General features: G+C 35.7%; 1 protein-coding gene across 2 annotated transcripts in view; it reads left to right on the top strand.

The window, feature by feature from the left end:
- The window catches only part of ndufaf7 (NADH:ubiquinone oxidoreductase complex assembly factor 7), a 53,163-nt gene that overhangs the window by 23,671 nt on the left and 12,287 nt on the right, over window positions 1–17,205 (top strand). For both annotated transcript variants that reach the window (XM_039748096.1, XM_039748098.1), the window contains 4 exons: window positions 3,402–3,512; window positions 6,051–6,261; window positions 7,804–7,862; window positions 9,543–9,656. In XM_039748096.1, coding sequence (XP_039604030.1) covers window positions 3,402–3,512; window positions 6,051–6,261; window positions 7,804–7,862; window positions 9,543–9,656 — 495 coding nt within the window. The remainder of the gene's footprint in view (window positions 1–3,401; window positions 3,513–6,050; window positions 6,262–7,803; window positions 7,863–9,542; window positions 9,657–17,205) is intronic.

Consider the following 17,205-nt stretch of genomic DNA (forward strand, 5'->3'; position numbering starts at 1 on the left):
CTGAGATGTGACAAACTGCATGCATGGGTTTTTTTACACTGTCTTCCTTTAGCAGGACATTCACTTTTTCCACCGTGTGCTTTGTTTCCGCAGTAGCTGCACTTATGAATATGATTGTATGTATCAGGCGCTTCATATTTTTTGCTGCCTTCTCAATTGTGTAATTCGGCTTTTGTTCAGCACTCTTTGGAACTGTTGCTTTTTGTCTGTGCACTGCGTCAGTTCACGTGAGCCGCTTGGTGTTCTTGCATCGAAGGTTCCCAGCTGTGCTGGTGCCATCTCGTGTAATGTCAGCTAAGACCCGGCACTTAAAAGTTTCTCTCGCAGTTTCAATGAGTTTGTGCCAAACACCACCCTGACCATCTCATCTTCCTCTGCATAAGCACAGTCCTTCACACGTGAATATTTACCGGCAGTGTTTGTATTGGATTGCCGCTGATGGACGGCCTTATATGGGCAGGCACTAAATTACAAACGCTAGTGGCAGCCTGTCTATGAACTTAATTTAATATAAACTTACGGTTCACGCCGTGCTTTGTTTCGCAGTAGCTGTACTTATGAATATGCTTGTATGCATCATTTGCTTCATAATGTTTTTCTGCCTTCTCAATTGTGAAATGGCGTTTTGTGCTCATCGCTGTTTGGAGTTCTTCCTTGTTCTCTACGTACTTACGTAGGAGGCGTGATGATGTCACACGAAACTCCGCCCCACGCCATCTCAACTCAACTCCATTACATTATATGTAGAAAAATAGGTTCCAGTTATGACCCTTACGCGTAGAATTTCGAAATGAAACCTGCCCAACTTTTGTAAGTAAGCTGTAAGGAATAAGCCTGCCAAATTTCAGCCTTCTACCTACACGGGAAGTTGGAGAATTAGTGATGAGTGAGTGAGTGAGTGAGTGAGTGAGTGAGTGAGTGAGTGAGTGAGTATGTCATATATATATATATATATATATATATATTATATATATATATATATATATATATATATATATATATATATATACACACACATATATATATATATATATATATATATATATATATATACACACACATATATATATATATATATATATATATACAGGTAGTCCCCAGGTTACAGACATCCGACCTACGACTTACGAACGGGGATGCTGCTGAGACGCATGTGCCTCAGTAATTGCCGCTCCGTCATCTTCAGCCTGGGGACGTTGCAAGCGGTGGCTGGAGGGGGGTGATTTCGCTGCTCGCGCAGTGTAGTGTCCCTCGGGCAACTCCTGGTGGCAAGTGGTGACCCGTGGTTCATAGTCACCGGGGCCACAGCTATCGATGGTTCGCTGCCCGCCCAGTACGTCGCCGCAGCTACTGCTCCTGACTGGACGCAGGCTGGATGAAGAGGAGGGGGGCGTTTCACTGCCCGCCCAGCACACACAGCTGCCCTGTTCGTTCTTGGTGGGCAGCTGGTAATGCTGCAAGCAGTGACCCGGTTGTGGCTGAACGGAGGCCAATAAGGGTGAACGGGGTGGCGGAGGGTAGCATTGTAGTGTGCCTTGGCTGGCTGCCTGTTGAAAGGTGGTGGGTGATTAACTACCCGCCTTTGGCCGCACCGTGTTCGTTCTTAGTGGGCGGATGCTGCAGGCAGCATACTGTAGTGGAGGTGACTGTGTGGTGGGTGAGTGATGAACCCCATCCCCCCAAACCCTGACCCCCCACACCGCTCCCAGTCATTCTCAATAGCAAGCCTGCTTGTACTGTTATGCACATAGCAGGAAGTTGTCTTTTGTCAGTACATCAGACGTGCTGACGACTGGTGCCTTCCTGCTGTGATAGCGTGTATAGTAATGTTCAGAACAGCTTATCTTAACCTTTTGTCTTCACCTTTCAAGAATGTCTCTGAAACACAAATCTGATGCAAGTGCTGGTGATACAGTAAAGAAGAGAAAAACCATCACCATTGAAAATAAAGTAGAAATAATAAAAAAGGTCAGAGAGAGGTGAAACTCCATCATTCATTGGCAGAGCACTTGGTTACAGTCGGTCAACAATAGCATTTATTAAAAGTAATGTACCTGTTCCGACTTGGCACTGGGCATAATCGCGGCCAAGCCACTCGAAGGGAGTTGGGGCGCTCATCTGTTAGAGAATGGGATTCTATTTAAAGAGATTTATATAGAAGAATATGCGGTGCGCTATTATTATAGATAGAAAATCGGTTACTTGAGTATTTCACTATAACTGTCTATTTTAAATACCAATGAATAATAAAACGTATTAAAAACTAAAACTAAAAAAGTAAAAATGGAAGTAAAAAAGAGAAACGTAATAGAACTTAATAAAAAGTAAATAATAAAATTCAATTACATTAACGCAAAACAATATTATGAATTACTTTATCCTCTAACTTACATTCTATAAATGTTGCTTTTTGGCATTTTTGTTTGCATATTGTTTGGAATATTTTCTCTTTTTCGTTCATGGGATGATTCTCTTTGTTCGTGATTTGTATTATATGCAGCTGTTTTTTGTTCATTTTATTTGTTGTCTTTCATTATCAGCTCTTGCCATTTTTTTTCCATTGCGATCTAAAATTCGACGTTCTTGAATAGATAACTTTCTTTTCTGCCTTGGTATTATAACCTTCTGCGATGAAGGGCGAGTTAGCAGTGAGAGAGTCATGGGGTGGTATGGAGACACGATGTGCGCAGTAGGAGTAATGATTGGGCGACCAGTGTGGAGGGGAATAGTCAAAACTGAATAACGTGGACATGATGGAAAACTTTTTTTTAATATGATATATATACAAAAACAATATTTTTTTTTGTGAACAGCCTTCAGTTTTCTCTGTATTGCTGTCTTAACTGCCTTGCACAATAAAACAGTGAAGTTAAGATTATATACATTGTTGTTATGATGCATGTGTAGTGAGTGAAAAAATATGTGCAGTTATTTTTTCTTTACTTGAAATTATAAAGTATACATTATTGAGCAGCATGGTGATGTAATGGTAGCACTGCTGCCACACCAATCCAACTTTTAGGGTTTAAATTTGTTTCTCCATTTGTTTGAGACTTTTTCCTCCCACTTCCCCAAAAACTTTCATGTTAGAATAATTGATGATTGCAAAGGAGTCCTGTATGGTTGTGAGCATGTGTGGGCCCTGTGATAGACTGGCACCCAGTTCAAGGCTGATTCCTGTCTTGTGCTTATTGCTGTTGAATTGGATTAAACAACTTTGAGAATGTTTTCATGAGTTACTGGAGTGCATCGCTACACCATGTCATAGTAATTGCAAATATGTTAGCATAATTTCACCTAAATTCTTCTTGGTGCAGAATAACTTATCGCCATTCATTAGTTAATGATATATTTAATCAAGCTAGTTGGGAATGACTAATAAACATATAACTCTATCATAGATGCTTGGAATTTGGTGTGTAAGTGAGTGGATGGCAGCTGGAAAACCAGAAGTATTTCAGATAGTGGAATTTGGTCCTGGGAGTGGATCTCTCGCCAGTGATGTGCTGCGTGTAAGTTTTTACTTTAATGTTTACTTTTTCAGATGCAGTGCAGCTTCTAATTATCCCTTATATAAATGGCACTGACTACTGTTTTCACTGACTATTTAACATGAATGCCACTGTAATAAACTGAAATATACTGTAGAATATTGTGAATACAGTACCACATGTGGTTAATAAACGTCTGCCTTCATTCAGATTATTATTAATATCTATTATTATTATTAATATCTATTTTTCTTTGTGATGTTAATATATTTCATTGCTCAAATATCTGATTTATTATACCAAAAAAACTATGCTTATCTATTCTCATCTAAGTCAGAAAGGTGCAGTGTTAACTGGATTGTACATGTCCACATACAATACTTAGAGTAGTGTGTTAAACTGTGACAACATTGCTTCTGTTAATATTGAGCTTTGGCTGGCTGTTGTAAACTTGGTTAATTTATCTTTACAAGGGTCCAAATGCAGAGAGTGTAACTGTTTGTGGAGGTCAGAGGATTTAAAGTACATTTTTGCTTCATGTCTGAGTTCTTTAATAAAGTTGTTTGCCTTTCAAGAATAATTGACAAATATAATGCCAACAAAAGACACTCATAAAACAATATACATAACATGCAGCCTCCACACATATATACACATAAACAAATATTTTGAAATTATATTTTTGCAGGTATCTGTTTATGTAGACAGTTCATCTCTACAGATTACCATGTTATAATATTTGTTTTTCCCCAAAATCTCAAAAATGCTTTGACTGATGTGACAGAAATTTGGTGATGTTATATAAATAAGAAAATTTGCCGAAATGTTTTTTTTTTGTCTTTTTTATTAATATTATGTTAATTTAAACAGTATGCTCAGTGCAGCACTGAAAGTGGGCTTTATACAAGTAAAGGACATAACAGAAGCGATTAACAGTTGCATTAGCTAATATGGTGGATGTACAACTATTCTAGACAGGAAAAAAACAGAAGTAATTTCATTTCGTATGTACAGTGAGGTGTGAAATAAAAAAGAGAAATTTCAATGAAGCTGAATGGTTAACAAGTGCTATAAAGAGGCTGTGACTGTGAGTGTAGGTGTTGCTTCTCCAGAAGTAGAAAATCAGGAAGAGAAAAGTAGAGGCAGAAAGGACACCCTCAGACTCAAGACAAAGGGGATAGGTGGCATAAGTTTAAAGTTAACAGGTTGTGCATAAGCTCGTCCTTTGTAATATACATACCATCAGTGTACTTTGAAATGCATGTCTGCTTACTCTGAATGGGAATGCCATTCCTCTGTCTATTACTCTCTGAAATTATTTGCATATATATTTGCATCTGCAGACTTTAAACAAATCAATTAAGAAGCCTCCAAAACATGGTAATGAAGTTTCTTCCAATTAAAGCACTAAAGAAAACAATTGCAAAACTAAAAGCAATCAATTCATTACATGAGCCACCTAAATGTGCAGCCTATAAACTTCATTGCTCTTTGTAATAGTAAAATGCAATGTGTTAGAACTTTATTGTCTGCCAACGGCTATGGCAAAAAAATACAAGCTTAAATGTACAACTGATGAAAAACACAAAGAGAATAACGTACAAAAGTGAAAATCATCAGTAAACATCTAACAAGGCCAATACTTTATACTCAAATTTCACATTATTTCTACTGATTACCTGTTTCCATTCAAAAGAATACTTTCCTGTGTTTTTTGTTTTGCAGTGACAATTAGCAAAAGCAGAAATGTATCTAATGCAGGAATGTTTTAATCATGTGCAAATGTATATAGCATGTTCATGAGTAAGCAGTCCCAGTGACCCAATAATGTTATTATTATTTATTATTTGACTGATACCTTTATCCAAGACTGCTTACAACATTTCAGATGCAGTTGGTTACATTTCTTTTGTTTTTACAATTGCAGCACAGGCAGATGAAGTGATGTGCTCTTGGTAATACACCATCAATAGCAGGATCTGACCCCATAATCTCAAGTTTTGAAGTCCCAAGTCCAAAACCTTAACCATGACAACCACACTGCCTGCCGATAATATTAGCTTTTGGTAAAAAAAACTACAAATTTTGTATACAGAAAAGTACTTAGTTACGTAGTACTTTGGATAAATCCAATTAACTGATGGCAGTATAACTGAGGCACACTGCCTTATGGAATTTCCCATGCAAAGCCGGTTAACACAGTTAGTTTTGAGATAATTATGAGTGCTCACTGTGTTTTGGAGGGTTTCTCCATAGCATGTATAATTAAATATCTTTGGGTTCCACTTTGGTGTTAGTAAGGCAGTTGCTCGACTCTCTTTGTTTTCTACTGTAACCCTTTTAAAGAAAACAAAAAGCATTTTTTTTAAATCTACCCTTGTATTCACTTATTAACAGTATTAATGATTTCACAAGTTCAGACTGAATCATTATTTGGGAAGCTGTAAAACTGGAAGGAATCTTGGGTGGCACAAAATGAACAAGCCTTTAAATCATATATTTAACAAATGTCCAGTTTTAATAATTCATAATTTGTTTAATGATATTTATTCTTCTAAGGTGTTTGGTCAGCTTACATCCGTACTGGGAAAGACACTGGTCTCGGTACATTTGATCGAGGTGAGTCCAGTACTTTCAAATCTGCAGGCTGAAAAGTTGACTGGAAAAGAAAATTTGATAGTTGGCGAAAATGTTGCTATATATCGCCAAGGAATCACATCTTTGGGACTCCCAGTGTACTGGCACAGAAGTTTGGAAGATGTGCCTAGAGGTACAATATATTGAGAATTATTTGAATTTATGCATTTCTAATTTATATACATTGAATGACCCTTTTCTTTTTTTAGGTACACCCAAATTTTTCACAAACATAGACATTACAGTTTCAAGGCTGGGTTAAGAATGTGCTACCCCTCCATACCCCCATGCTTTCTCCCAATTAAAATCCAGTGGTTGGAAATGTATCACGCATGAAAGGTACTAACAAAGGCTAACATACCTTATGTAATAGAATCAACAAATGACAGTCAGTCATCCAGTTGATGAGTATGACACTGGAGTTGAAAGAGACCAATCAGATAAAACAATTCATCATACTTGGTCAAAGACAGGGGAAAACAGCAGAAAAGCCCAACCAAGTTCACTCCTGTCAGCCTGCTGGTGAACATAAAGGTGGTGAGGCTGTAGCTATCTAAAAAAAACACATACAAAGGACAAAAAAATTTAAAACAAATTACCAGGTTTAATATGCTAAATGAAGCAAATGGGAAGATTAGAGAGAGGTTGGGTGCATGTGCTGATAGCATATTGCCACACCCACCACACAACGAACCACCTAGACTGGGGCCTGAGTGCAGTGAGTAACACTTCAGCAACCCACTGGAACAGTGTGGTGTTTTTTTTTTTTTTTATGGTGGCTGGAGTGCCAATCCTGCCACCAACTCCCAAATTTTTCATGTAAGTTGGGGACATGTCAAAGAAAACTCTTTTTTTTTTATATTACACATGATAGCTCTGTTTTGAATGGCACAAAATATATGAGCATTGATAAGGTATATTCCATCTTGACAGTATACCTTTCTGCAAGTGCTTTTTCAGGTGAAATAATACTTCATGCTAAAGGACTGGCAATGTTCTGGAATGGTTTCAAGAAAACAGCGTAAAACAAGTAGTGGCTTTTTCAAGGCAGATAAGCATTTGTGGGATGAGAAGGAATAGGTCATTTGATGAAGATATTTACCACCATTATTATTCAACATTTTCAGAACACATTGCAGTTGAAATTGCTGTACCACACTTGTTTCACCATCCTGTCCATGAAATGAGTAATGAATAATTAATGTGGCCACTAAGTATATTGCTCATGTATAGTTTATTAGTTTTATTTGTAATGTCTTATTTAGTATTGTAAAGGCGATAATACGATTTTCCCAGTGAGTTAAATTAAAAACATTACCATTTATTGTGTAAGAGTTAACTGAATTTATATAGATATTGTTTATAAGTCTGTTGAGAATATCTAGAGCAATAAATTGTGAATTATACTGTACAACAATAGCCATTTTTTAGAATTAAATCCTTTAAATAGAGCTTTACTTATAAATATTGACCTTCTCTAAAGAAACTGTTCTAATAATTACAATTTAAAGATTTCCAGTTTGCTGTAAAATGTATAATAATGCTGCTTATTTGTGCACTAAATCCAGCTCAGTAAATCACTGTATTGTAAACAGCTAAAAAATAAGTCAAAGCAACCACATAATGTATTGTTACATGTTGTTTTAAAAGCAACCTGCATGTTTTTTTTCTTTAGAATTCAGTGTTTTCCTTGCACATGAATTTTTTGATGCCCTACCTATTCATAAATTCCAGGTAAGTATATTTTTTTAATTTCATAGTACAGCACTGCAGTTGATTGTACTTATGATGTGGATCTCCATTCATTTTCTGAAACCGCTTCTTCCATTATAAGGGCACACAGAGAGAGAATATATTCTTCTAACACTGAATGCAAACCAGGAACTAACCCTACATGTGGAGCCAGTCCATCACAAGGCCTACTCATGCACACATGCAAACTGGCGCGGATTATACTTTAGAATCTACAACTAACCTAGCACGCAGGTCTTTCAAATGTGGTATGAAAACTTGAATACCTTGAGGAAAAATCTGTACAGAACGCACAGATGTCATACAGACATCAACAGGGCACAAAGGTTAAATGCTGGACACTGGATTATTCTTTTTAAATAAATGTACCTGAAAAATTAATACATATATCGTAAAGTACAAGAAGTGTAGGTTGACAGGTAACAAAGGCATGTGACAGCCGAAAAGGAACCTATAATCAACTGGACAATACATGAATAAGGTTAAAATAACTGTAATGCTACAAAGCTTAAGCTCCGCGTTTAAGAAGAAGGCCATTCCACAGCCTAGAAGCAAGTGAGTCACAGTAAAGAGAATGATTGGATATTTAATGGGGAACATAAAGAAAGATTAGAAACTGGAAATAATGAGCAGAGTTATGCATTGAACTGTAAGGCTTAACCTAAACAAGAAGTACAGGTGGACAGAACATAAGTGTAAGTGTATTATGGAACAAAAGATACCTCTCTTTTTTTCCTCTGTCTATTGACCATTACATCGATTTCCCACTTGTGCACAAGGGATTTTTAAATAGAATTTGACTTGAACATTCCTACCTTGCGTAAACAGACATATAGTACAAGACAGATGAATGACTTCTCTTTCAAAACAGAATATTTTACAGTATGACATTTGTATGCGATTTCCATCCACACTAGTATTATGGAAATATTTATTATTTGTGTTTGAACTTAATGCATTGCAGTAATGAATGCCTTACTGCAGACCATAAAAAATATTCTTTTGTTCTTGTTCATAGTCATAGTTCAAATATGCTCTAAAAGTTTCAGAATTTTTGGCAGCATAAGAGGGTGCCACATTGTTTGTATGAAAATGTGCTATATAAATAAATGTTGTTGCTGTTATAGGACCTGTAGCCTTAGATCCTCTTCCTCCATCCACTTGACTGTCCCCTTCGTCCGTCTTACCACTATGGGGAGTAGAGCATTCAGTTGCTCTGCTCTCCAGCTCTGGAACTCACTACCATTTGAGCTTAGAAATATTGAATAATTTTCACTTTTCAAATCTAAACTTAAAACTCATTTGTTTAAGACTGCTTTTTCTCTTTGATTACAATTGCTCTGTCTGATTTTAATTTTTGTATTTTAGTTTTGTTTATAATCTGTGTTTTATCTATTGTTCGGTGTCCTTGAGTGTTTAGAAAGGTGCCTACAAATAAATAAAATGTATTATTATTATTAAATAAATACTGCGGTGAATAATGCATCAGAAATCCTGTATATTTTTATGTTGCTAATTTTGTGAATTGACTTTTTCATTTTAGCTTTCTTCTGTGTCTATAGATTTAGATTTACTAATTGCTAATACATGGTTTCTCATTTGTTGATAGAAAACAGATAAAGGCTGGCAACTGCTAATACGTGATTTCTCATTTATTGTTAGAAAACAGATAAAGGATGGCGAGAAGTGCTTGTTGACATTGATACTGAGCAGGAGGATAAACTCCGCTTTGTTTTAGCTCCATCTGCAACTCTGGCTTCATCGTTTTTTTTAAAGGTGAAAACTGTATTTCTAATTTTTTTTTGGATTCATTTTTTTAAGGTGTTGTTTGGTAGAAAGGTAAATCTAGCTTTTATTCCAGCATGTAAAATGTTCTTCAATTCTCTTGCACATAAAACTGTGAGCTTATTGAATAAATGCTATCATGTAGACAGCCAAAACTGACCTCATGTGTAACATATTAAAATGGTTATAAATCTCTGATAGATACATAAAGTACAAATTTAACAGAATTGAAGTTTAAAAAAATGCATATTTCTATCTTGCATTCAACATAAAAACAATTCTATTTTATTAAAAGTCTTATTAAATATACAGGGTGACACAGAAAAACTGGAACTTTTGAAATGCGTAGTGGCAGCACTGCGGAACAGTGACCTTGAGCTGTAAACAATCTCGCCATTTAGTAATTTAGTAATCAATTACAAGCAATCAATGGTAGCTGTGTGAGGATTGTTCGGTAACTGTGTCATCTCAAGATTTGGTGACATTCCCTGGCCCTCAAGATCACCGGATTTGTCAGTTTGTGATTTTTTCGTGTGGGGCTACCTTAAGAGTCGGGTCTACACAACTCGCCAGGGACGCTGAATGAATTGAAACAAAGAATTCAAGACGAAATTCATGGTATCCCAGCTGAGATGTTGCAGCGATCAATGGGGAATCTCAACAGCAGATTGGAACAATGCATACGTACAGGAGGATGCCATCTACAGGACTTAATTTTCAGACATTGATAATTTGGATTACTGTCTCTTAAAAGGCAAGTTGTAGTGGTTCAATTGCTGTCAATAACATTTTTTTGTTGGATTTCTTCTGTTTCTATTGGGTTTTTCAAAAGTTCCTGTTTTTCTGTGTCACTCTATTTTATTAAGAAACTATATTTGCTTTACAATGCAGAAACCTAAAAAGTGAGTGACTTATACATATAACTGAAAAAAAATATTACCATGCTTTTCGCTCAGTTTTTAAGTACAGTACAGTATATCAGTTGCTCAGTTTTTTTTTCTTCATTTTAAATGTACTTATACTTAACAAAAATGATTTCTGGGGAGGTAACTTTAAAATGTAAACATAACTTTTGAAATCTTTACATCTTTGGTTAAAGGACAGTAATGAATTTATCATTTTGTCTTAGTGTTACTATTTTTAAATGATATTATTTTTTCTGGAATTCATCAAATCAAATTTTTCCTCTTTAATCACACATTTTAATTATATTAAAATTAACATGTAAGTTTTTAACTAGGGATGGAATGATACCACTTACTATACAATTACTTTTATCCAGCTGATTTTACTCCTTTAATACTTAAATTTGCTAATGGCTTCACTATACGGCTTACCCTAAGTACTCTTCCCAGTTTTGCAAACATCAAAAATAAATTAAACCATGTACCAGCCATAAGTAACAAATTGTATATGGAAAAGGTGGATTTCCAAAGAGAAAAAGGGTGCTGACTGGTGAAAAGTCTTATCAGTCATTGTAAAGACATTTGGTTTTAGCTGTCTGCACAAACAGCAGGACACACGCTTACACCCTTTTTTTGAATAACAATTTTATTTAGTGTATAGCCCAAAATCACACAAAGAATGTCTCAATGAGTTTTAACAGACCCTTTTTGACAACCTCCCAGCCTTAACTCCTTAAGAAAACAAAAAAAAAAAATTACCAAAAAATCCTTATGGGAAAAAAAATGGCAAAGAAGACCTCATTTGAGGTAGGTTGGGCATGCATTGGATATCAGAAAATGGGATAAACCAAAAAAGAACACATGTACTCCTTTTTACAAAGATAGATGGCCCGTCTATCATTGGCATCTGAGAAATACAACACAATAGTACAGATTACTTTGTTGTTGCACAGTGCTTCTCCCCAAAAGCAGACACAGAGTGCCATGTCAACTCTCAAGGCAAAATGCAAGAACACATTTTACCACTCACTAAATATAGAACTATTAGGATACAGATTTGTTCAAATACATCAAAAACGAAGTAGAACCTAATTAACATAAATGAAAAACTAAAATATTTGTCCAGATAATGGATGTCTTGAATAGGAATGTCCAGGATGCCACATACCTTCAGTTTGATTTCCCCTCATGCGGATATAAATGTATTGAAACCCAGTTTCCTTGAACTAGGATTATCACATGGGAATTCAAATTTAGATTATATTTAAACATTTTCAATGTCTGAGTATTCGAAACAAAAATAAAAATTGTCATTATCTTCTTTTTATTCTAGACCATATTATGTAGTATTCATGTAGTAGACTGAAAGAGCTAGAGCTGAGCACATGTTTATTGGGAGACACCACAATATTGTTTATAGTCCATGTCGTCTTACTTGGAGTATATACGTGAAAACTTTAGTCCTGACACAGAATTATATTTCGCTCTAATCATTATAATATAGTAATTTAGTCTAGAACTTCTCAAGTTCAGTCTTGTTGGCATCTGAAGCTTTTAGTTTTTGTTTTAACCAGTGAGTCACTTACTAAGCTGGTCAATAGTTTCATCTTTCTTCCTTTTCTACTTATTTTTTCTTTTCTGATTTAAAAAAATAACATTTTGTGCATCTGGAACTGCCATAGTCTCTGCATGAAGAATAAGTTCTCATTAAGCCAAAACAAAGCTGTATAACTAGCATTAAAAGAAAACATCTGGAAATAAATGAAAGGATACAGACATCAGTTGCCTTTTAAAAGTGAATATATGCAGTTTTTCAGTGATGGAGCTGGAATAGTTCTAATGTACACGACTGCTAAGGCAAAGTTTGTCAGGGTCGAAAATGATGATTTTAAAAAAAAAATATATATATATATATAGAGAGAGACAACATGAATATAGTGTTTATATTTACAGGCTTGAAATTCAGTACTAGATTATGAGCATTGTGTGTTTTATTGAAATAGCCCATATATTCATTCTTTTTCTAAGCTGCTTATTCAGTTCTGTTTAACTTAAAATAGAAAAGTGTCCCTTCTGTTTTATGACAAAACTAGGCTAACCCACCTTTTAAGGCGACCGACTTTTAAGTTGACCACTTCTTAAGGCAATTCAATATGTAGATCAATTTGATATTTTATACAAACTCATTAATTTGGTTATATTGCATTTGAGCAGTATTACATTAGTACTCGTAGTTTCTATTATTTTTGTGATGAAAGTTAAACTTTTTTTCTATATTGAGGTCGCCCTTTTGAACCCCCCTGATATTTACTACGCAGTGAGGCATTTGTACTCCATCAACATTAATTATTTCCAGAGACATAATTTTGTCTATTTTTCCAGCGCATCACACACAAAAGCAAGAGAACGATGGGAGCATCAAAACTCTGCTCACATCATGTCACTTCGTACCGCAAGCTGCAAGTAGTAAGTCTGTGATAAGCGGAATACCGCTATGCTTTCCACTCGCGGGACCGAAGGGCAATCCCGACTGCTTTTATATAGTAAGAAAGAAGAAGAAGATATCACACAGTCTGGAGTAGAAAATCATCTTTTACCTGAAAAAAATGAAACTACAAATCAAATCGTGCATTGCAAAATGGACGGGGCGTGTGTGAAACTCCACACCTGCATAGCACTCACGGGACGGAAGGACAATCCCGACCGCTTTTATATAGAAGGATGTGAAGAAAAAACATATTATTAATGCCAGTTTTATCCAGTTATAGAGCAACTTTAGAAATAAAAGTACATGTTTGTTTGTGCATACTTTAAGAAAGTAAAAAACGTAATATTTTCTCATTTAAAATGTTTACTCTTAATGCATGAAGTATTAGAAATAAAATGCATTAACTAGAGGCAACAGTTTTGACTTGGGACTATGATATTGTAGGAATTAGAGAGTCATGGCTAAGTGATGGGGAGGAATATAATTAGTGGCTACACATGCTTCAGGAGAGATAAACAGGGAAGTTAAAGGAGGGGGTGTGATGCTTTATGTGAAAAATATCATTCAGGCCCACATTTTCAAGGTGGAAGAAGGAAACATGTCCGAATCACTGTGGGTTAAGCTAGTAAGGAAGAAAGGCAGATATGTGGTTATTGGAGTTTGCCTAATTCTGATATTTTAGATAATAACATATTATTTAATTAAATAAGATATATGTGCAACAAAGCAGTTGTAGTAGTCATGGGTGATTTTAACTTCCCAAACACTGATTGGAAAGCCCCTACTGTATATAAGAAAGAGGAAACTGAAATGCTGCAGATAGCAAATGACTGTTTTTTCACCCAGTTTGTCTTAAGCCCAACACGTGGTGACACCTGTCTAGATCTCATCTTTTCAAACAATAAAGACAGAGTAACAATAATGAACAACAAGCAATTTTTTCAGTACTACAGCAGTAAAAAAAAATGATAAAAGAGAATTTAAGAAACTTTAGGGACACAAATGGTAAAATCATTGAAAATGAGAAGGAAATAGCAAATAAACTGAACAAATATTTCACCCAAGTATTTTATAAAGGAAGAAACAAGTGGAATGCCTCATGCAGAAGTAAAAACAAACTCTGAGTTCATAGATTTTAAAATAGAAGAGTCAGATGTACTTCAAGCCCTCAGTGTACAGTATTGAAGACTAACAAAACCCCTAGGCCTGACGGGATCTTACCAATTGTATTGAAATAAGTGAAAGGTTTCATCTGTAAACCCTTATTAGGCATACTTTAGCAGTCACTTTAGAATGGAGATGTACTCGAGGACTGGAAAGTTGCAAGTATAAGTCCAGTCTTCAAAAAGGGATACAAAGTGGATCCATGTAATTACAGACTAATTAGTCTTACTTCTGTGGCATGCAAAGTTATGGAACCTATAATAATAAATAAATTTGAAAATTAGGTAAATGAAAATGATATTCTAAATAGCAGCCAGTATGGGTTTATGAAAGGAAGGTCAGACTTTCAAAAAGCATTTGATACAGTCCCAGACCAAAGATTAATTCTGAAACTGTAGGCTCAAAGATAACCTACAAAACTGGATCTCTAGTTGGTTAACCAGCAGAAGACAAAAAGGTTGAGGGGCATCACACCAACATAGCATTGTCTTTGCTTAGTAGAAGAATTGATGTGGTAAGGTTTAGTTTATCTGGATACAGAAGTGTGAACAAAATCCTTGTAAGATATTGTTTAAATGTGTTTCTGTGATATATGATCAAAGTTCACCCCAGAATATGTTATTTCCTCTCTGGCATACCAAAAGGCCACAGAAATGTCAGTGCAATGGTCATAATGATGCCACTTGCCACTGTAAACAAATGAAAATATTAAGATGTGGTAAAGTGCATGCTATGATGGGGTGCTATAACAGAACACTATCACTTTAGGAAGATACATATTTACTGTCACTCTAGTTGGTCTGTGAGCTTATTCTTGAGATAGGGTGTTTATTTTTTTGTGATTCAAAAACTGAAGCAATTGATACATTAAATACCTAACTAAGAACAAAAGCCACATCAGTTTCTTCAGCATATGGTAAGCTTTGGCCTATCTCAGTGTACTGTGGGAGAGTCCAGTCACATAAATAAGCAACATTGGTTCCCTCTTACTTGCTCAAATATTGTTACAGTTTTAGGTGTTACATTCTGCTAGTGTTTACAAGAAAATGAATAATTCTTATTAACAGTGATCACAGTGGAAATTACAGAAAAAAAATTGAACAGAACAGTTGTGATGAGAGCAGGCTGTTTAGCCCAACAGGCTAGTCCATCCTGTTCATCTACATTCTAGAAAGTAGATGCCAAGTTTTAAATGTCCCTAAAGTCCTGCTCTCCAAAACACTGCTTAGTAATTTATTCCAGGTGGCTATGTTTCTTTGCAAGAAGAAAAACTTTATAACATTTATGCAAAATCTGCAAGTTTCCACCCATATCAATATGTTTTTTTAAACTGCTGTGCATTTTGGTATGTTATATGTAAGCATATATTTAATAATTAGGCACTTTCATAAAGCAGTTTTATGGAAGAAATAATAATATGTGGCAATATAATGTGGTGGCACCGTAGAAGTTTGAAAACGGCAAAAATTTGTTATTTTTCCATCTTCTCTTTTGTAATTTTGTAAGCTGTACCATATTCATAATCAGTAATCCATGATTCATTTGGCTGCATGTTCCATTTTTCAGAGCTGCTTACAGCTTTTTGTATTTTAATTTATTTCCGTAAATTATGACTAAGGTCTGCAGAAATGCAAAACATGCAGGCTGGATTCATTATGCAGACCTTACCATATGTGAATGTCATTTAATAGGGAAATCTCACAAATTTAGGCAAACGTTTGGACAGAAATGTAATTTATAAAGCTATAATTTTGTACATTGTTAATGAAAAAGCTCAGATACTCACCTTAACAACCTTGGTGTTTAATTGTTATGGAAGGGTATTTTGGGATTGTAATTATTCAGTAAAAATGTATATTTATATTGGGGAAAAAGGATTTACTTGTCATGAATGATCCATTTGCTTTAATATATTAGATTTTTAATTGTTTAAATAGGACTTAAAACATCATCATCATAGTTATAATTGAAGGCAGGTTCAAAGCATTCACTTTTGCCAGTTCTCTCTGAAGCATCTTATCCTTTTGCACAGACATGGAGAAGATCACCAAAAGTATTATCCATGTCAGACTGACACTTGCTTTGTTTGACCAGTTTATTATGAAGAATGAACTCAACTGTATCACCGTCAATTGTTTGTTATACCAGGTTGAAGTGCCCTTATGGCATATTTCCACACCAAGAACGATGTCAAGGGAGCTATAAATGTGAAGACTGTGCTTGTTTTGGCAATTAAATACACAAAGGAGGGATGAATAAGAAGGAAACAACTTAAAAAGGAAAACCAAATTCAATTAAATGAAAGGTCTGCTGCCTCACTTGGCTTACTTTCTTCAAACCCCTTCTACCAGCTGGAGTGGCTCACCAATAAAGTACTACCTTATCCTTCATTTTCAACTTTTGAGTCCCCCTCCCATCCAGCGAACCTTTGCTTCTATATTCTTCTTGATTCAATTAGCTCTCAGACTTGAGGAGACTTTAAACTCCTCCTGGAATCACTTTAGAAGTCAGGGTCAGTTCTTCATTGCCACTTGCCCTAACAGCCTGTAGTGCCTCCACCCTTAACTCCTCAGAAGCCCTTAAGTAGCAGAGCATTCTTAACAGATTTTCATCGGCCCATTCCATTACATGAGGAGCACAGTCTCATTCTTCTGAGGCAAGGCATTTGCACTGTCTCCTTAAATGACTTTGTATTGGCTTTTTGCTTGTTCTCTCCAACTTGATTCCATCTTTTCCTCCTGTCATGCCACCGATAACTGTGCTTTCAGGGAGACTTGGTGGTTCCTGATGTCTCTCCATAAAGGGCCAGACTCCACTGATACAGTAGCTGCTGCATCACCTGCCCACTAGCATTATGGAACAACATAGAACCCATACAGACATAAGTTGAATATGCAAACTCCATGTGGACAGCAATTAGGGATGGAATTGAAAAGGAGGCTTGACTATTTTATGTGGAAAGCATAACTCACTGTATCTTTTC

Source organism: Polypterus senegalus, chromosome 3, assembly GCF_016835505.1.
Source record: "Polypterus senegalus isolate Bchr_013 chromosome 3, ASM1683550v1, whole genome shotgun sequence".
Classification (NCBI taxonomy): domain Eukaryota; kingdom Metazoa; phylum Chordata; class Cladistia; order Polypteriformes; family Polypteridae; genus Polypterus; species Polypterus senegalus.